The 21,521-nt window shown below is 47.0% G+C and overlaps 1 protein-coding gene across 4 annotated transcripts in view; it reads left to right on the top strand.

Annotated features, from left to right (window-relative positions):
• Nucleotides 1–21,521, top strand: part of ZZZ3 (zinc finger ZZ-type containing 3) — a 99,159-nt gene that overhangs the window by 72,570 nt on the left and 5,068 nt on the right. For 3 of the 4 annotated variants that reach the window (XM_020968526.2, XM_078156723.1, XM_078156724.1), the window contains 7 exons: nucleotides 9,518–9,656; nucleotides 12,356–12,503; nucleotides 12,595–12,710; nucleotides 13,028–13,099; nucleotides 13,204–13,305; nucleotides 14,928–15,023; nucleotides 19,271–19,426. In XM_020968526.2, the coding sequence (XP_020824185.1) occupies nucleotides 9,518–9,656; nucleotides 12,356–12,503; nucleotides 12,595–12,710; nucleotides 13,028–13,099; nucleotides 13,204–13,305; nucleotides 14,928–15,023; nucleotides 19,271–19,426 (829 nt within the window). The remainder of the gene's footprint in view (nucleotides 1–9,517; nucleotides 9,657–12,355; nucleotides 12,504–12,594; nucleotides 12,711–13,027; nucleotides 13,100–13,203; nucleotides 13,306–14,927; nucleotides 15,024–19,270; nucleotides 19,427–21,521) is intronic. The other variant, XM_020968528.2, reaches the window with a different exon arrangement.

Genomic DNA, 21,521 nt, shown 5'->3' with positions numbered 1-21,521 from the left:
AGATAGAAGGGAGGGCAGATTAGGGAAAGGGGTATACAGAATGCATGCCATCTTGGGGTAGGGGGAGTGATGAGATGGGGAGAAAATTTGGAACTTAAAATCTTGTGGAAGTGAATGTTGAAAACTAAAAATAAATTAAGAGAAAGGATTGGGAAATAAAGAAAAAAAAGAACTTAGCCCAATGTCTGGAATGTTGTAGGCACCCAGTAAATGTTTTTTGATTAATTAATTGGGGGAAAAAAAAAGAGGTTATAATTAGTGAGATACGATTACAGTACAGAAGAATTAAAAAAAAATGGTAAAGCAAACAGCAGCTCACCTGTCACGTAGAAACCCTGGCTCCCCAGGTGCTAGCGCATCATCATCCTGGCCAGCCCTGCTCATCCCGGGCAGCCAGGAAGCGCTCTGTTCTGGAGCTCATCTGCTGTCTTCCCTTCTCTGTGCAAAGAGCCTCTTGATGTAGGAGTGGGGAAGGGAGGGTTTCCCACTTACTGGGACACTTTATGTAGACTTCCTCCCTCCCCAGGCCTGGGAGAGGCAGGAAGAGGCCAATGATGATGAGCTAGCATGTCACAGACATCTATCTCATTGGGCTGATGGCAGGGGACAGGAAGATGAGGCTCAGGACTGCAGTCACTAAATATGCTTATGAAGGCTGATAGTCACCCTGCTAAATTATTTGAAGTAATAGATTTTTAAAATTCCTGTTTAAAAGTGCATAGTAAGAAATGTATCTCTAGTGTTTTAAAATGATAGCTGAAGCTGTTTTGTTTTCTGTTTTTGCTAGGGATTGGGGGGTGGGGCTTCATTATTTAGTAGTGGTTTACAGATATGTCTGTGTAATGCCGTTAGTTGATGCTGAAAATAGAACTTTGGGGAACTCTTTGTTTGATAGCAATAATTGTCCAAAGGGGTTGGGAAGCAGGTTGATTGTGTATTCTGGTGTGCGTCACATCCCTCCTCCCTCCCGTTTTGTGCCCTCCCAGTTGGGGTGGGGGGGGCAGCAGTAAACAGTGGACCCCCATGCTCAGCTCTGCCTCTTGCTCTGCCCACCACTTCCCAGGGGCCATGCACGTGGCTTAATTTCCTGGGGTTTGCTCAGGAATCCGGGGCTTCCTGGCATCGTGTTGCGTTTTCTTTTTTGTGATTTTTTTCTTCCTGCAAACATTGAAGTGCCTGGGCCCCAGAATATGAGAATCAAAATGATCTCTGCTGCCAAAAAGTTTACAGTCTGCTCTTCTGTTGAGCCAGTAGAGTGGTACTGAATGGTAGAAGCTGGCTGCTGGAGGAGAGAAGGCAGGATGCCATTTTTTCTGGGGAAGGAAAAGCAGGGCAGAGATGTTGATGAGCCCTTTAGGTGAGTGGGCAGTTAGCACCAGGAGGTTGTGGCTACCATTGTGGGGGTACCACAGAGTGTTTTAGTCTTCAGAAGAGGCTGAGGGGCAGCTAGATGGTGCAATGGATAGAGCTCTGGTCTGGGAGTCAGGAGGACCGGTGTTCAAAACTGGCCTTAGATACTTGACACTTGCTAGCCGTGTGACCCTGGGCAAGTCACTTAATCCTGATTGCTTCACTAAAACAAAAAAAAAAAGAGAGAAAAGAAAAAGAGAAGAGGCTGGCGTATTCAAGTCTGAGGGTCATTTGCCCTGGTTATTGGGAGGGCAGATTTCAGAGCAACCACAGAGAGGTCAGTAAGTCCAGCCCCCAAAGGAGGTGGCATAGAGTACTCCAGGTCGTCAGGAAGACCTGAGTTTGAATCTTGCCTCCCACATTTAGTTAGCTCTGTGGATCTGGGCCAGGCACTTTCCTCGTCTGTGAGATGGGGACAATAATAGATGTATCTAATACGGTTTGATGGAAGGATCCTCTGACCTAATGGCCCCCGAGCTCTTTGCCACCTTTGGAGCACTGTCTCCATGTCTGTTGTTCTCTGTATTAAGGAGGAAGGCTGGCCCTCCACTTGCTGCCTGGGTGACCCAGGGCGGGGCATCTCTGGGGGGCCGCCCTGATTTCATCATTGTGAGCAAGGGGGGATCGGGCTTGATAATCTCTCCTGCCCCTCCCGCATTCACTGGGCACCTGTCTGAGGCCCCAAATCCTGCCGGTCAGCCTGCTTGCGGAGAGGAGATAGGCGCTGTCAGCTAGATCATCAGCTTGTTAAAGGGAAGGTAAAAATCGATGCCAAGTCAGAGGATAAAATAGAAACCAGAAGAAAGTTGGGCATGTAGTCAGGGTGAGTGGTGGGATGGGAAATGAAGTGGACACTAGAGGAGATGGCCAGTCTATTGCTTTTCTTTAGGCCACTCATGTTTATAGTAAAATCATGTCAAAGCCGTGTGTGTGTGTGTGTGTGTGTGTGTGTGTGTGTGTGTGATCATGCTTATGCCCAGCTAGTGACACCCTTTTTTAGCTTAGTTTATTTTTTAGCTTAATTGAGTTTGCCATAGTACATGCTCAAAGAAACGTTTGTTGGTTTGATTACAGTGTGAATAGCAGAGGTAGCCACACTAAGTGCTCTGAGTGAGGCCAGACCATGTTGATCTCACTTATTTCACATCCAGCTGATGAGGTATTGGGTAACGCTTGTCTGCATATGTTCACAAGGAGAGTAGTTTTATCTCTATTTTCCGAGTCCTTCCATGGTGCCCACATCATGTGGCATGGAGGCGACTCTGGGCTCTAAGTGAAGAACGCCTCAGTGTGGCCTCAAGTCCCCTCGTGGGCCTGTGTCCAAGGACCAGGTTCATTTGAATTAGAGAAGCCTGGGATCTGATGCCTCAAGAGAGGGTGGAAGACGTTGGGCTTACTGATGATTTTGCTCTGGTGTTTTCTGTCATCTTTGGTTCGTATCTTGGATTCAGAGTTTTTTTCTTTAGTGTATTTGATATTGATATATCTACACTGAATGCATTTTACATTACAATACATTGAATGTGTTTTAGGATGGCTTTTAGTTCTTTTCCTACCGAATTTAATTAGACCAGTAATCTAATCTTGAATTCCATTTATCATTTGGCATATTCTTATTAAACCCAATTTTTGATCCGTAAGCAAATATTCGGAGAAATTGTTTTATCATTGTTTTCCTTTTCTTTTTCCTCACAAAAGTGAGGTCGCTGATGTGTCTCTTCTCTCCTTGCTGCCTGCCCATCATTGTTGACTCTGGTCTGTGTTCCCTGGGTCACTACTCTAGGGGCCTCCCCCTCTGCCACTTGGGGCCCCAGGATTCTCCTCCCTCCCCTTCTTGCCATGTGACTGACACATTTTGGGGGCTGCCCATTTTGTTTGCATAATTCCTTATTTATGATGTGATTGACATAGCCTGTTCATACCTTTCATTACCTTTCTGGGTAACTCTCAACTTGGCTTTTTTGGGAAGTTATAGTAGTCCGTCATTCTCAACCATAGGATAGAACTAATAAAGTATTAGTGTTTGAAAATGAGCCTTTGTTTCTAAGAGAACAACCTTGGGTCATCAGAAAAACTGTAATTACCTGACTGCAATCTAGTACACATCTTTTCTTCTGTTCACTTCTGCCCTACCTCACTCACCTGTATCTGCAAGCATGCGCAGCAGCCACGCCCAGCAAAACCATCTCAAACCAAACCTATTGGTGAGGTAGGGGGACGCCTGAGACCCCAAGCATGTGAACCCTTGTCCTAGTAGAATGGGCACATGAGAACAATTTGCTCTAGTGGTCATGGAGGCAGCTGAACCAGGCACTCTGGGTGGGGCCCTTAGAGCTTGGTTAGATATTGAAGATGCCAAGGTCATCCACTGCATCCCAGGCTATCAGTAGTCATCTTAACTTTTGTCTTGATACTGGACTTCGATGACTATGGAAGAGAAGGTGAGGCTGAGGACTTGATGCAACTCTGCCTCATTAAATCCAATTCACTTGAAAGTCAGGACATAACCCTGTGAGGTCATTGGTCCTCTTTGAAAATGAAAGATGAATAACAGAGTGTGCATGGATGTACTGTCACATAGCGAGTTCTCAGTAGTCTGGACAAAAAGGATTCTTCCCCTTGGTTTTTCTTGTGTGGACAGTTGGGCCAAATCCTTACGTGCTGAGAGCGCAAGGAAATCCCCATCAGGAGCATCCACAGAGCTTTGCCACCAGTGGGGGAATGCCACCATTTTGAACATGATCTGCTTCGTGAGAGTGGAGATCAATTGCCTTTGATGAATGCGTGACCATGACGTCCTCAAGCAAGGATGACTGTGTTCTGTCTTAGTGAATCCTGTTGGATTTAGACCTGCTGCTGGAGGAGAAGCTTTAAGCACTGGCTCCCTTCAGTGCTTTTCAGACAGTTATGAATGCACAGATGTGGTTTGCTGTGGAACAGAAGCTTGGTTTCCTACCAATACGCTTATCAAAGATGCCCACAAGATCTATATGTATGGAGGTCATTTTCTAACGTGATGCTGGTGGGAATGTAGATGTGTGGGTCAGTAGTTACTGGTGGTCCCTCAGTTACCAATTAAAAAAAAAAAGGTTTGAAATGTTTTCCTCTCCTTTGATAGCTTCCCTTCTTTGAGATACCTTGAAACCTGACCCTTCCGTGCCCTCAAAAATTATTTCTTCCAGCACAGATCTTCTGTTTGTGTTTTGTCCAGTTGATAGTATCATTTCTATTTTCCCAAGAAGGATGTGCAAACCTGTGTGAGAGCTATAAAAATCTTTGTCGATTTTCTTTTTTTTCCTTCTCTGTGTGAGAGTTATAAAAATCTGTAGATTTTTTTCCTTCACCACCTTGTATCATGATGATTGATTTGCGTTTGTCATCTGAATGACATTATTAGTTATGTGGACATTTTTTCTCCATCTATTTATCTTTTTTCATCGTTATAACTTGTTTAAATAAGTCAGACTTGTTTTTAAAGCACATTCCCCATTTTTATTTTTCTAGATTTGTATTTATTTTACTCTTTGTGCTAAGAAGTTGTTTTTCTGCCTTCACAGCTGATTTAGCAATGACTGCCACATCAGAACAAGTTGTAAAATATCATTCATTCTTTTGGTCATGTCATTTGGTGCTCCCCAGGTCTAGTGCCTCCTGATTCTCTTCCTAGAGAAAAAGTATTCATGCTGTAGAGGTATGAGATTACACCAAATAACCTGTTATACACTTGTTTGGTGCTTACAGTTTTTGGCCTCGCACATTCCTTATTCCTGAATCATATTTTTCACCATCTTCCCCTATAACCTGCTTTTGCCTTAGAGTCCCAGGTCTCAAGAGTGCACGATGGTTCAGTTGGGAGTCTCTACAGCTTTACAATGCTGGTCTATCTGTTGCAGTTATTTTCATTGTGGTCTTTTTGCAAGTGTTCACCAGAATGATGGATTGTGAGACCAGCTGACCAAACGTCTCATGAAATTAGGATTCTTGCTGCCTTTAGAGCTAGGATAGAAACACCTCCTCTTTTTGCCCACTCAAGGAGAACCTGTGAGCCATGCTTCCATGTACTGCAACTTTATCTGGACTTGTGGCCTCCCAGAGCTCTAATGATAATACCAAAATTAATAAGCTCAGTTTTTTCAGCAGTAAGCATGTGGAACAAGAGTCTCACGATCAGGGTATTTTAAGTCAAGTTGATATTTATAAGTTGTCTGAAAACTAGTTTCTTTCTCTCTTCTGGCCCCTTTTCTCTTCTGATACTGTCACTGCTGACACTCAGGACTGGACTCCCGCTTTTCCTTTGTTTCATAGATTCTGTAAGCCAGCCTTCTGGTTGGTCTCGATGAGCTTTTCTTTAGACTGAGTCAGGCAGGTTTTTGGAAAGCAGAAACTGGGACGGCTGTGTTTGCCCTTTGTTTTCGTAGAGGACCAGTGATGCCATGAGGCGGTATCTTAACTTGGGGGGGAATTGGATTTAAGTGAGGCAGAGTTGCACAAAGTCAAGACCATTGGCAGTGGCCCAGGGTGCAGAGGATGACATTGTAATCTCCAGTGGCTGACCAGGCTCTAAGTGCTCCATGATGCCTAGTTCCACTGTCCTCGTGGCCATCAGAACAAATTGTTCTCATCCACCCATTCTGCTGGGGCAAGTCTTCACACTGTCGGGGTAGACGCCCCCCCCCCCAACTCACCAGCGGGCCTGAGGCTCCTCAGTTACCCTCAGCCTGCTTTAGTCGGTCTGCCAAGACAGTTTTACCAGGGTCCAACCACTGCTCATGCTACAGCTTCTTGGAGCTCCAGGTGGAAGAGCAGCCCGCGTGCACACCAGAGGTACTAGTCCTCCTGAACACCCATGTGCCCCGATACAGCGGGCTGGGATTTGAGGTATCCAACAACCTGCCAGCATTTGGTGCTTTCTTGGCATCGATGTGAATAATTTCCAGTCAGTTCCACAGTGTGTTCTGATGTTGGAGTGAGGCTTTGGGGAGGCTGTGGCAGTGTTTTCAAGAACCCTTCACATCTCATCTTTTTGATTATCTCTAATAGGAGCTGCATTAATGCAGTCTTACATGCTCAGGGCTTTGCTTGCTTATTGATGTTGATTTTTCACAGTTTCTGGCATTGGGCATTTAGGAATATGGATTTAGAAAAAGGTTGTTCACAAAATGAATAATTCACGAGGTGACCCAGCTTTGCTGAATGCTATGAACGTTTTTTGTGTCATGGACTTCTTTGGCAGTTTGAAACCTCTAGACCTCTTCTCAGAATAATATTTTGAGTAACATTTTTTAACAATGGAAGGGTATGCTAAATTTTAGTTAAAGCCTAGTAGAAATAGTCTTTTTTCACACAAATTACAGATCCTTTAAAATCCATCTGCAAATATCAGTCTCTAGACCCCAGTTTAAGAACTCCTGTTTTAGACACAAAGTGTCTAAAAAACCTCTAAGTGTTTCAGTTTGGAGCATTTTGAAGATTTTATAATTTCTACATATAAAAGCCACTGACTTTTATTTCACTTCTTAAAAGAAAAGTTAAGATGTCTTTATCAAAAATTTGTTTCCCTTTTTTACACTCAGCTTTTAAATTAGACATTAAAGTTTCTGATGAAAAGTTACTATCACCAGTGAGGAACCACTTTGAGCTAATTAACATCTGCACAGAGTGTTGACGTTCTCTTTTGAGTGGGCACACATGTACCATGTGGTGAGCTCCTGAGCTTTGGGAGGAGGGGGCAGCTTATCTGGGCTTCCCGTTTCCCCTGGGATCTTAGGAAGTACGTTAGTTGCAGTAGACATGTTTTAAATATTTGTCAGCTATCCTGCAAGTTAAAGTAACACACTACAGCTGCTTGCAGCTGGTGACTTTGCAAGACTGTAGAAGGAAAGTCATCAATTTTAAGATCAATGGCCAAAAAAAAAAAAGCCGTATGGCATTTTTCTTAAATTTTAGGGAGTATTTAACTGAATGGTTTGGGAAGGACAAGGTGTGTTTGGTTTCAAAGTCCCTGTCGTCCCTTTCCTCCTGCCTGCCCGTCAGTAGCCAGGTCCTGTTTTGGGATGACTGCATCCCCTGCCCTGGTGGTGTCTCTCACATCTCATTTTCCATTTCTCCCGCTGGTGTCTGTACTAACGGCTTCCCAGCTGGTATCCCTCTTCTCATTTCCCCATCCTCTAGGTTTTGGTTTTTTAGCTCTGGCTCTGAAAGCCGAGGCCCTCATTCTGATGTGCCCACTGGTATGACCCTGGCAAGTCCCTCATTCTCATTGTTTGTGAAAGGGCCTGGGGTCCCCTAGGCCTAGAATGACTCCTCTGCAGTGCCCGACTCCTTGGCCCTTTTGTGGAGGAATGGAAGAAGTGAGTGGGAGAGCTTATGCTCTGCCAAATTGTGTAGGAGCAGCCTGAAGGAGAGCTTTCTGAAAATGAGGGCATCCTAGTGCTAGAAGTGAGACTGGTCTTGGGAGCCGTGTGGCATTTGAGAACAAGGGCCGCTAGGCTGGGGCCCTCCGCACTCCTCTCCATCACTCAGAGCATCCTGGTGCTGCTGGCGTTAGTGGTGTTAGACTTGAGTTTCCTTGGATGTAGGCAGTTCCTGGTGAGGGAATTTGCTTGCCAGCGAACATCTGTGATACCCCGGGAGATTGCCTTTGAACCCCAGACTTGGTGACTTTCGGCACAATGTAAGGAGTCTTAATTGTTTGGTAGCTGATCTTCTCCATTGCTGATTGTGCCACGCCCTCTGTCCTGTCTACCATCTGACCAGGCTTGGTTTTCCACCTCTCCCTTTCCTCAGCTCCTCACACTAGCCATGTGCTCCTTCACAACCCCAGAGCCAAATCTCACTTTACCTGCCTCCTTTGAGCTGACATTCCACTGCTTTGCACAAAGATTTTCCCATAACAGAAGCTCAGTGAGCATCGGAGTTGAGCCTTCGAGAGGTAGCAAGGCTGGATTTTGTTCCTCTTTGAGGATAATAACTCCATGTGTCCCCTGAGAGCCATCTATCACCTGGTTAGAACTATAGGAGACCTCGGAAACAGACGGACCTGAGGTCACAGAACCAGGAAGGAGCAGGGTCAGGACTCGGGTCCTCTGACTCCCAAGGCCCAAGGCTTTCTACCATAGGAAGCTGGTGACTTAGGGTCAGTGGGTGGGGAGTGGGGGGAGGGTGTATGTGTATAGAGGGGAGGGTGGTACAGGCAGGCAGGCTTTCCCACCTCGCCTTCAAGCTCTCTGTACCCAAATTCAAGCCAACCCTGAAGTATACCTTCCCTCAGTCCATGTCTGACCCCACCTGTTTCAGTTTTGTTATTGGAACCCTCTGCCACTTTGTCTCTTGTCACCATTGCTGTTTCCTGCATTTAGAGTGAATTCAGCTCCCGTTTGTTCAGCCCCTACGAGGTACCAGGCAATTTGCTAGTTTCTAGGGATACCAAGAAAACCCCTTTCCTTGAGGAGTGCACACAGAAACGCCCATCTAGGTAGCAAGTGGAAGAAAGCATTCCTGCCCACTTAATTTTCTTAACAGAAAGAACCTCATATCTTCATATTTGGGGATAGGTAACTTGAGGATTCAGTTCAAGACTGTTTGCATCCTCTCATCCCCATGCCTAAGCTTTGGGTGGGAAGGTAGAGATGGGCCCTGCCCTGGCCCAGAGGAAGTGCTAACACTGTTTTCTCGGTCCTGTGCCAGTATGGGCATTGGGCTGAAGGCTCCTTTTGGCGAGGAGCCCATGTATGGTCTAGGCCAACTCCAGGCCCACCCTGCCCTCTTTGGCCTTCTCTTTCTTTATCTCTAAAGTGAAGGGTGTGGACTTAAGTGAGGAGAGCTCTGACCTCCAGTCCCTTCCTCATCCCCATTTCTGCACCTCTGTAACGTGATGTCAGACTGTCCAGCCTAGCCAGGGTAGGAAGGCTCTGCTTTGTCTGATAGGTGTTTTCTGAATAGGGACCAGTTCACTCAGGGAGACCTTCGTTCCAAGTAAAATGTTTTGCTAATCTGTTTTTGGTAACTTTTAAAAGACTGTGATGTAATAGTCGCTCTTGGTTTGCACTCAGTTTTTCTTTGTTGTTGCTAGTGCATCTTGGTGAGATGTCTCCCTTTGTCTCTGTAGTTATCAGAGACTGTTACAGACGATTGCCGTACTCGAGGCTCAGCGCACTCAAGCAGTCCAAGACCTCGAAAGTTTAGGCAGACACCAGAGAGAAGCGCTGAAAAATCCCATTGGATTTGTGGAAAAACTCCAGAAGAAGGTACCGAGTGGGTGTTTTTAAAGCTTTATTGGGATCTGTTATCTGGTGTGGGTCATGTGCACTGTGAAAAGCTTTCTGTCCTCCTCCTCCTTGTCCCTCCTCGCCCCAGGACCGCTGGGGGCACATGGGGCAGGCCCCTATGCCTTTTTCCATCTGATTTCCCCTCTGCTGATGCCATGCTTTTGTGCGTGTCCTGTCCAGGAAAGAAGATGCCTGCCATCGACTGGCTGGGGTGGAATCATTTGGATGGGAGGGGACTTTTCTAAGACAAGAGCAATACAGAATTAATAAGGTTGCTGGGAAAGTACTTTGAGGATTTAGACTTTGGGATCTGATTTTTTTTTTTCAAATCTTTGCCTAGAGAAGGAATTTCCTATTAATAAAACAGCAGCCCTATTAAAGTCCTTACGGCATTTAGTCAAAAAACACGTGAGCGGGAGATCAAAATGCTTTTAATCCCTACGTTCCTTTTTTGAAAAAAGGGAAGGTCTGGTAGTGTGGTCTGATAGAACTTTAGCCTTCAGAGAAGGCCAAACACATAAAGACATTTACAGGTGAGGTAGCAAGAGGGTGCCCGGTGCCCAGAACTCTGGGACTGAGTTCAAATCCAGTCTCAGACACTTATTAACTGTATGACTCAGGGCAAGTCGCTTCACCTGTTTGCCTCAGTTTCCTCAACTGTAAAATGGAGATCATAATGGCCCCCACTTCCCAGGCTTGTGGCAAGGATCAAATGAAATAATAATTGAGGAATTACAGAAACGCTAGTTATTTTTATGGTTATTCTTAATTATTCATACTCTGAGTGTGTATGGAATTTCCTCCATATCCACATGTCAAGAGAGCAGCTACCAAAATCTTTTTGACTGTTTTTTCATAATTAGAGGGCTCTGACCTCTGGGGGAGGGGGGTGTCAGATTTTGTGCTACCTGTACACACCCCCCCCACAAAGTTCTTGAGTCACTTGTTGGGGGCGTTAGTATATGGAGGAGATCCTGCGGATTTGGGGGTTGATAACTGAGCTTCGATTCAGATGCAGCGCTTGATTTTAATGGGGTCCTGATTGTTCATGTGCTGCTCGATTATATGTAATATGGAACACAGACTGGGGGCTTGGCAACGTCTCTGTGCTAAGGACATGGGGGATCTTTCTTGGGTTGTTGGGGCATCAGTGGTTTCAGGGTCTTTGCAACACAGTTGGACCGGGGCCTTCCGGGACCAAAGTCAGGAGTTACAGGGGGGCCTGACTTCTTCAGGCTCTGCCAGTTGTTGGGGGGAGATTCTTCCTGGCACCAAGGAGTCATTGATTGGTCGTTGTTTGTTTAGCCCTTGGCTCGAGGGAGATGGGCTTCACAGTAATTGCTCCCTCCTTCCTTCCTTTCTAAACTATGGATTGTGAAGTTGGCAGGTTTTAGTTTTTCCATGCAAAAATTTAGATGGCAAAACTTTTTTGTTCATGGGTGAAATGTGTTCATTGGGCAGCGAGGTGGCACCATAGTGCACAGAGCTCTGGGCTTGGAGTCAGGAAGATTCGACTTCATGAGTTCAGATCCAGCCTCAGACACTTACTAGCTATGTGGCCCTGGACATGTCACTGAACCCTGTTTGCCTCAGATTCCTTTTCTGTAAAAGAAGGTGGAGAAGGAAATGGCAAACCACTGCAGTCTCTCTGCCAAGAAAACACCCAAAAATGGGATCACCGAGTCAGATACGACTGAAGAACACCAAGATTTTTTTAAAAAAACCAAACCTGGCAGTGCTAGATTTGTCATCAGAGGCCTGGTCACTTTCTACTCTGAGCCTCAGTTTCCTCGTCTGTAAAATGAAGAGGTTGGAGTAGAGAAGCCTCCAAGGTGTTCCTTCTTGCTTTCAGTCCCAATAATTTTCTTCAGGGGGTGGGAGAGTCTGCCTAACTGATGTTGTGCTTCCTCACTGGTACCTGTGGCTTCATGGTTATGCGTGGTTTGCTTAGCGGGAATCTTAAATTGCAGTCGTAAGCCAGGCGCCCTGTGTAGAGTGGCCTTGGTAGACAGGGGGAGTTGGTCTCGTGGTTTTGTGGGACACTGTCAATCAGGGCGCAGCTTCCTTGTCCTGGGGGGCGTGGTCAGAGCAGGTTCCACGGTTCAGCGTCAGCGTGTGTGTGCACCATGATCGGGATGCATTGTGTTCTCTGGGGGGGGGGGGGTGTTGGGTCGTTACACATACTGCGCGTAGAAAGGAGCCCGGTTCAGGCTTACGCGCCTGCAGCTACAGCAAGTGCAAATAGACCTGTGGACTTGGTAGTTTGTCTTTGTGGCTTGATTTTCATTGCTGTGATGCAGATCAGTGGGACCCAGGAGAGGTGGCTTGCAGCTACGTCTTGTGGGGCTGCTGAAGTCTTGGCATCGTTGGGGTTTTCGTGACCGAGTGTGACGGGTGCACTTTGATAAGATTTCTTATTTTTAATAAATTGTGCAGTACTTTGTGCTTCATTTCCCTTCTTGGTCATGCTGTTGTGCATTTATGCTCCTGCCTTGTGGGAACCATTTGGCTCTGTCTCCTTGCCCTCCTCTGGCCCTCTCCCTGGTCAGTGGTTGGGTTGATGGGTTGACACGTGGAGGTGGTACAGAAGACATACCTCAAGCCCTGAGGATTATGCTGCCGATGTTGGCATAGGTCATTTCACATTACGTTTCTCATTTCAGTTTTTTGTTTTCCAGACTGATATAGGGCTTCCATTTCCACAGAGAGTTGTCCAATTGCCAGAGATTGCTTGGGACCAGTATACTAACAGCCTTGGAAACTTTGAGCGAGAGTTTAAAAACCGCAAACGCAACACGAGGAGGGTGAAGTTGGTTTTTGATAAAGGTAAGTCATCGTCAGTATCAGCACTGTTTTAAGTGGAGACTTTGATATTGAATTTTGATTGAATAATTCCATAATGTGGTATTGTTTGCAGTAGGTTTACCTGCCAGACCAAAAAGTCCTTTAGATCCTAAAAAGGATGGGGAGACCTTTTCCTATTCTGTGCTGCCTTTAAGTGACGGTCCAGAAGGTTCCAGCAGCCGGCCCCAGGTAAGGGAAAGACATGGGGAAGCTTCTTAAAAAGCGCTCAGAAATTGTTTTTTTCCTTGTTTGGACTCTTATTAAAATTTAAGCACTCTTGACTTGATGCTCGCTTCTGTGGGGGTTTGCCTCAGCAGGCCTCGTGAGGCTTGTCTGGAGTAGGCTGAGGAGAGGCCTGCGCTGTTGGCGATGCCTTTTTCCCAAACCTCGCCTCCTCTCAGCCAGAGAGGGGCACAGTCAGGAGGGTCTCTGGCTGCGAGAAAGTCGATGGACGGGTCGCCCTTGCTCCCTCCCTAAGCCCTTCCTTCCCCGCTTTCTCTGACCAGATGATAAGAGGCCGGCTGTGCGACGAGACCAAACCGGAGACATTTAATCAGCTCTGGACCGTGGAGGAGCAGGTAATGGAGTGCCCTTGTGAGTCTGTGCAGTGGGCACACGCCTGGGCACGGGAGGAGGCTCCTGGCTTCTGTAACAAACATGCACACTTGTCTGCTTTTTCTAGAAAAAGCTGGAGCAGCTGCTCTTGAAGTACCCTCCCGAGGAGGTAGAGTCTCGACGCTGGCAGAAGATAGCCGATGAGCTGGGCAACAGGACGGCCAAGCAGGTGATGGGCGCAGCCGCCTGCCCTGGTGGGGGTGGGGGGCAGAGGGCAGCTGTCCTGAAGCGTTGGCTAAACATCGGTGTTCTTACTGGGGGCTTGGGTAGGGGGCAGATGGTTAGGGTCTATGGAGTAGAAGTGGGAGGATTTGGTATCAGTCACTTGGCAGTGTGCCCATGTTCTCCTGGGCATCTGTTGAACGCTTGGGGACCGTGGGCACCCACGAATGCATGCCACGCTCTTTCCCTGAGAATGAGGGACCATGGTTCACCCTGAGATCAGAGCGAGCTTTTGTCATACTCAGGAGTCTGTCATGGAGCAGGGCAGGGCTGCCCGTTCTGAGGGATGCTCCCCTTGCGGTCTATCCTGGGCACCCAGAGAATGCCAGGGGGCCTGCTCTGCTTTCTCTCTTCTCTCTCCGACCCCTGATTGGCCCTGGCTCCATGCCACGGTCATTGTTTCTTCTCTGTTTCTGTCCTTCTCTTTCTCTCTTATACCAATGTACATACACCCCATTGCCCTCACACTCACAAATACACACGTACACACCCTTCACATACATGCAGTTTCCACACTCACATGTTCATAGACACCCCCACTGTGTTCTTACACACTGCTCACACATAGACACCATACACACACGCACGCATGCACATACCCTCCCCTACACTCAAACACACCACACTCACATGCTTACACATCCCAGCACACTCACACACATATACTATATACATACTCGCACAGTATACCACCTATACTTACACACATGCGTGCGCACACACACCCCCTTCTCATAGCTTTTTTTCCTCTCACTTCCCTTTGAAGAGGGTCTTAGGGGGCTCTTGTAGCCTGTCACCCCCACCGTGTGTCCTTTGCCTTCCAGGGGTGCTGTATGCTCTCCTTCCACCTTCTCGCTGTAAGGGTGGGACCCAGGCATGAGAAGGTGCCTGCTCTGTAGGAATCGCCAGGACCCTCCCTACCAGGAGGTGCCAGAGAAGGGGTTTTGAACCCAGGGCTTCCAGGGGTCCAGGCCAGCTGTGTCCTCTGCGTGCAGCAGGGGCTCATGCTGGCGTTCGTGAAGACCTCACCTTGTGTAGCAGAGGGCCTTCACCTTTTCTGGTTCGAGTCCCCCCATGGCCATCCTCAGACATGGAATAAACACACACAATTCTGTTGGTATCACACCAGTCAGAAAAGCCTTCCCTGGACACTAACTGAGGAGCCCCTTGTCTGGGAAAATCTCCCTCCGAGGCATGATGTCTCAGAGAATATCCAGCAGAAGGTCTAGCTGGACGCCCAGCCAAAGCATGGTGCTACCTAAAGAATGTGGATTTGTAGTTTTCTAAGTCAGTCTGTTTCTCTTTGGTGTAGAGAACTCTTAGCACGGAGACTCCCCATCACAGGGCAGAGCAGTGCCTCTCCTGCACGTCCAGTCCATCTTCCCGACTCTACAGCTGGCCCCTGTTAGCAGGGCCATGCTGCTTCTCCGCTCTATTCTTCAATAGAACACTTAGAGTGAAGTGTTTAGATTTGTGAGATCTGCTAGCCAAGGGCATAATTTTGATTTTAAAAAGCTGTGTTTTAGACCTTGCTTTGCCATTTTAAAAACCTTCTTTTATTTCCCTTAGGTTGCTAGCCGAGTGCAAAAGTATTTTATAAAGCTGACTAAAGCCGGCATTCCAGTTCCAGGCAGGACACCAAACTTGTATATGTACTCCAAAAAGGTAAAAAAATGCACTAAAATACACAGACCAAAAAGTGCTTTCTCTTCAGAGTTCAGTTACTGGACAGGGACACGTTTTTCAAACCCCAGTTCAGGAAAATGTAAAGTTTCATTGAGTTTTACTCAAACACAGCAGGTGGTATTTCAGAAGGGTACTTAGTAAATTGCTGAACTTATTGATAAGTGCTCTTTAATGTAAAAACGTGACCACAGACCCTTGTGTCTCTCACAAGATGGCTGAGCTGTACAAGTCAGCGTGGGACCCATCCTCCATTGGCTGTCTGCCTTCTCTGGGCTTCGCTCTTTCTCAGATTTCCCTGGCAGAGGGGTCTTTCCCTTGTAGCCAAGGTGTGGAACTCCCTCAGAGCTCAGGGTTCCAGCACCTTGTGGACTCAGGGGTAGGGTGGGGAGGAGGTTACTTTCTTCTTTGTAGCCTCTGAGTGGTCCCTTTGGCCCAGCCCTAAAGCTCGTACTCTGAAAGCTGCCCTCTCTACAGCGACTCATTGTGGGGAACGTGGAGGATGAGAACTCAGGTCACGAGGTCTAAAAGGGACCCCCATATGTGTAGGCTGGAGACAGGTCAAGGTCGTCCCCCCTCTCATCAGACAGGTGAGGAACCCAGTCCCATGGCTACACAGGTGTGGAACAGGCTTCTCTGTCTCCCTCCCTGCCCCCTCCCCTTAGCGATGCAGATTAGTGGCTCCTACTTTGGGGTGGGGCCTGAAGCCAGGCTAGACCGCGGTCTACCTGTGTCTGAGACCTCAGCGGGGCTGCCAGGTTTTCTTCTTAGTCATTATAGGTCTTGTTTATTGCTCATGAGGTGAAAACTTTGTGGAAGCCATTTCTCTTTTGTGTGTGTCCCAGCACGGCATGACCTGTAGCTCGCCGAGGTCTGTTCTTTATTGTAGGCTGCCCAGCTCTCATTGTATGAGGTTCTGGAGGTCCTGATGGATGACTTTGTGAGGATCAGTCCTCTCTGTTCTCAGCCTTATCTTGGCAACCCCACCCCCCATCTACTTAGCCATTTCCGTTTTCTCCAGCACATTCAGACCTATTTCTATTTAAATGTCACAGCCAGAACTGTGTATATTATTCCAAGTGTAAACCTAGTGTTATTGGGTCCAGGTGGAAGATAATGATTTGTTTTGTTTCCATGACTCTTGACAATGCCCAGTCCTTTGGCCACAAGCTAAACTGACATCTCCTAGGTCCTGTGTTCTTAGGGCCATTGTGTATAAGACATAACCCAGGGGTGGTGAACCTGTGGCTTCTGGGACACATGTGGCCCTCTGTGTCCTCAAGCACAGCCCTTGAACTGAATCCAAACTTCACAGAACAGATCCCCTTCATAAAGGATTCAGTCAGAGGGCTGCACCCAAGGACCCCTGACGTAGCCTGTCATCTCCTTCAACGTAGTTCAGACTATTTACCCTGGGTGTATTCCCTTATACTTATATTGCAACTCATTTACTGCCACCGTCTGAAAGTTTGCCAGCTCTGGGAGTCTGGGTGTGGGTGGAATGGGTAATAATAGAGGGTTCGCCATTTCTGTGTTTTTGGGACAACAGAAGTAAGTGCTGTCATTTCCAAAAGTCTGAGTAACAGATGGCAACGTTACTACCTGGGGCCTGCAAATTGCTTTTCTTTCTTTCTTTTAAGTGTATATGTATATGTATATATATATATATGTGTGTGTGTGTGTGTGTGTGTGTGTGTGTGTGTGTGTGTGTGTGTGTGTGTGTGTGTGTGTGTGTGTGTGTGTGTGTGTGTGTGTGTGTGTGTATTAAAGTATGTATGTTAAATATATATTATTTATTTTTATAAATACACATAAATATATAAAACTATACACACATACGCACGCACGCACACACACACACATGTGTGTCTGTGTTAGTAAAAATTTGTCTTCTTCCCCTGCCCCCACTTGAGAACTCGAGAAAAATCAAACCCTTTTACAGACTTGTATTGTCCAGCAAAAGCAGGTTCCACCTTGGCTGTGCCCCAGGGTCTTCTTGTGTCCCGAGTCCTTCGCTTTGGGAGGCTCCTGGTTGGTTATTACACTGAGTAGAGCTCCTAAGCCTTTTGGAGTTGTTTGCTTGTGTGTTACTGTTTTCGCTGTCTCAGTTCTCCTGATTCTGTTCATTCAGCATCATAAAAATCTTCCTAGGTTTTTCTGAAGCCATCTCTCACATCCTTTCTTTTGGTATAGTGGTATTCTATCACAGTCATATACCCCTTGTTCATCCAAACCTCATGTTCCCATTCCTTGCCATCTCAAAAGAGCTCTAAATGTTTGTTTATATAGTTAGAGTTTGTTTTGCCCAGGACTGATCCCTACCTTAATCTGCCATTCCTCTAACTCCTCCTCTTCTTTCTCCTCTTTCCTTATTGAGTGAAACGTGTTTCTGTACCCAGCTCTGTGTGTGTGTGTGTGTGTGTGTGTGTGTTTGTGTATATATTTTTTGGACCCATTCAGATAAGAGTGAGGTTGAAGTGTCTGTTGCTTCCCTGACCCCTTACTGCTTGTTTGTATAGATTTCTACTGTTGTACCCTCAGTGTGTGAGATAATTTCCCCTAACACTCACCTTGCCCCATTCCTCTTCCCCTCTCTTTCCAGTCTTCTCTTAAGATCATCAAGATATAACCTGTCTCAGGTTTTGTGGCTTTGTCTAATTAGATTCTTCCTTCTTTGACCCCTGATGATGACAGGGCTCAGGGGGCACATGGACCATCTTGCTATGTCAGAATGTAAACAATTTATCCTTTTCGTTGTTCGTTCATTTTTTCCTTTTTATTTTTCTCTTGACTCCTGCATTAGAACTTCAAAGTTTCTCTCCAGTTCTCTTTGGACTTTTCATCAGGAATTCTGGAAAGTCCTCTCTTTTAGTAAAGGTTCATTTTCCGCCTGTAACATTATATTCGGTTTTGCTGGATAAGTTATTCCTGGCTCTAACCCCATATCCTTTGCCATATCATATTCCAAGCTCTTTGCTCTTTCACGTTGCTGACTCTGAATCCTGTGTGACCTTTTTTGTGTCTGCTGGATTCTTGAGTTTTTTTCTTTGTCCATTTTTTCTTACACCCGTAAGCTCTGGCTCTTGGCTGTAATATTCCTGGGAATTCCATGAATGTGGTGACCAGTAGCTTCTTTCTAGCTCTGCTTTGCCCTTTGTTTCTAAGAGAATTCGCAGTTTTCTTTGAGGATTTTTTAAAATAGGATGACTATGCCCCTTTTTCTTTTGGTCACAGCATTCAGGTAGTCCGTTGATTCTTGAGGTTTTTCTCCTCAGTTTCTTTTATAGGTCATTTGTTTTTGCTAGGGGTTAGCCTACATTTTCTTAATTTTTTTCGTCCTTTCAGCTGTTTTTGAACATTTCTTGTGGCCTCATGAAGTCATTGGCTCCTCTTTGGTCACATATTGGCAGGGGGCTAAACCAGGTTGAGGGTAACTGAAAGGCCTCAACCCATCATTGAGTGGGAGGGGGTCTGTGCTGTGAAGGCTGGGTCAGATCTCAGAGGCGCCAAGGTCATCCGCTGCATGCCGGCCATTGCCAGTCATGACTTTTGCCTTGTTGCTCTACTCTGATGACTCTGGAAGAGAGAGTGAGGCTGTGCAGCTGGGCCTCGGTTACATCCAGTTCAGGCACAAGGAGGGGCATCACCCATGATGTCATTGGCTCGCCTCAGAACAGCAGCTTCTTACTCTGTGACTGAGCAGGGAGCTCTTGATTAGGTCTTAATGGCTCTCCCAGTTTTTTCCAGTCTCCCCATTTCCTTGTAACTCATTCTGAGTGCTCAGAATCCCAGTCGGTGATGGAGTTTGACTTTCACGTCAGGGAAGGTTACATTAATCCAAACTTGCATTTTCTAGCTGCGGCCCATCTTTCTGCCCCTTTCAGCATTCTGCTTATCAGTTAGGCATAGGATTGATGTGTTCTGACCATAATACCTGGTAAGGTATTAGGGGTGGTTTGTTAATAATTCATCCATTTCCTGCACATGTGAGGGAAGGTTGGCTACTTCACTCCAAAGCTGAAGTCCCAACCAGATACTCATCTGGGCACAGAGAATGGTGAGCTAGGGGTCCCATTAGCACATGCTTTATGAATGGTGGGGATGCCCACCTTCAAAAAAATCAGCTTAGTGGGTCAGTTGCAGCCTGTTTTGAAAATATATGTTAATGTTCTTGACTTCAGGAACTGATTTCTGACCTGCCCTCTTGAAATTTGTGTTTTCTGACGTAGTCTTCGACAAGCAGACGACAGCACCCCCTGAACAAGCATCTCTTCAAGCCTTCCACGTTCATGACTTCCCACGAGCCTCCGGTGTACATGGATGAGGACGATGACGACAGGGCCAGTTTCCATAGCCACATGGACCCTGCGGCAGAGGAGGCCTCGGTAGGGGCCTTCATCCTCTTTGGGTGGGGGGCTGCTGTGTGCAGGATGACTGCGCAGAGAAGGCGAACTCTTCCTTCTCCCGGGGGAGGGGGGGACATGATTTGAACGAGACATTTCAGGGTTCCCACTGACTTAGCTGTGGCTCATTTGCACAGGATTTCTGGGGCACAGTTCAGTGTGGTGGGAAGCGCAGGGGTTTCCTTGGCAGCACCTGGCCAGATGTCACACGCTTGAATTCAGTGGGATTAACCAAGGTGATGGATAGCAGGAAGACAGAGGCCCAGTGCAGCTGTCCAGGGACAGTCCCCCTTTCTCGGGCAGGGACTTGACCTGACTCTTCTCTGGAGAACTGGCAGCCTCTGGGCTTGTAGGTAGCTCAGGAGACTCTGAACTCGTCCCTGGGGACTGCAGATGGACTCAGAAAAGCATGAGTGAACACTATTACTGTTGGGGTAAACGTTTCCCAGGGATGGTGTAATCTCGTTCTGGATCCCATGGCCTCAGCCGACCACACTTGTGCTTGACGAGATGCGCCATCTCCTTAAAACTGCTCTGCTCCTTTCCGTTGCCAGCCTTCGATTCTGCATTTGGGGGGTTGGGGAGAGAAGAGGGAGTGAGCCACGTGTCAGTGAGAAAAAATTCCACTTAGCTGTCTCCTTACACTCGAGGTTCATTAACATAGTTTGAAGTGGCTTATTCTCATCTAGTCCCGGCTGTGGTCTTGAAGGCCATTGTCACCTTTGGCAGAGAGTTTGCGGGATTTCCCTACCATTCCCTTCATCAGTTGTGATGAAGGCACATAACTGACCATTGGGGAGAAAGGAGGGGGGAAGGAGGAGGAGGAGGGGAGAGAAGAGAGGAAGAGAGAAAAAGGAGGGGAGGGAGGGAGGAAGGGAGAAAATGGGAAAGGAGAGAGAGAAGGAGGGAGGAGAGGGACAGAGAGAGGAAGTATGGAGGAGAGGGAGGGAAGAGAAGAGAGTGAGGTACAAAAGGAGAGAGAGGAAAGGAAGAGGAGAGAGAGGCAGGAGGGAGAGAGAGAGAGAGAAACTTGCCACTTAGAAGAAAAGCGTGTGGTATTGACGCCATTGGTACCATACGTTAGCATAGTAGATGAATCGTATTAGACTCTACTGCTCTAAATGTCAGAAAAGAGCTGCTGTGTTGACTCAGTGAAAGTAAACTCAGTAAATTAGTCTTTCCCGTGGAGCCATTTGTACCCAGAAATTGCTTGACCTGCTCTCAAAGTGGTACAGATCTCGTCATGGAAGGTCTCATAAAGGGCCTCGATGTGAGTGACCCAGCTCTGGAGTCCAACCCTGGCCCAGGGCCATGTGGCTTCTCCGCAGGACAGTTTGTCCCCATGAAGCAGGGCTGTATGGAGTGCCTACTGTGTGCTTAGCGTTATATGGTGCACCTTCTCTGAGCTCAGCATTCTATGGAGTGCCTGTTGTATGCTGTGCGTTCTGTGGAGCGCCTACTGTGTGCTCTGCATTCTGTTGGAAAGCCTACTGTGTGCTTCACATTTTATGGCGTGCCTACTGTGTGTTTGGCATTCTGTGGAGCACCTGCTATGTGCTCAGCATTATATGGAGCGCTCTGTGTGTTCAGCCTGGGGAGCCCCCACTGGTGTGGGAGTCTCAAACATACCCTAGGTAATAATTACGCTCCCAACAGATAAGGACTCCACGCACAGAGGAGTTTGGGTGGAGAAGAGCTGGGGTTGGGGTCTGGCTATTTACACAGAAGGAGAAAACATTGGATGACTTGACCTGAAGAAGGGAGGGCTGGTGGGTGATTGGAAGTAAGGATTAGGGTTGGTCTCTTGGCCCCTCTATTTACTTGTTCATTCATTCCTCCTTCTGTGTAGAAGGACTTGGTCTACACCCAGGGGTGTCAGACTTAGCTGTGCAGGGAGGGGCTGGTTTAGCCTCACAACATAGGGTGTCTCCTCCACTGAAAGATCTTTTTTTTTTTCCTCAATAAGTTTCTGTTGATGCCTTTTGGTTTTGCTTATAATTTCCCCCAGCATCCTTCTCCCAACCGTTCCTAGAAGGCTGTCCCCTGTAACAAATGTTTTTTAAAGATTAAAAAAAGA

This window comes from Phascolarctos cinereus, unplaced genomic scaffold (genome assembly GCF_003287225.1).
Source record: "Phascolarctos cinereus isolate Bilbo 61053 unplaced genomic scaffold, phaCin_HiC Scaffold_5;HRSCAF=322, whole genome shotgun sequence".
Lineage (NCBI taxonomy): Eukaryota > Metazoa > Chordata > Mammalia > Diprotodontia > Phascolarctidae > Phascolarctos > Phascolarctos cinereus.
Note: the sequence above shows the minus strand (reverse complement) of the source record. Positions and strands in the feature narration are given on the sequence as shown.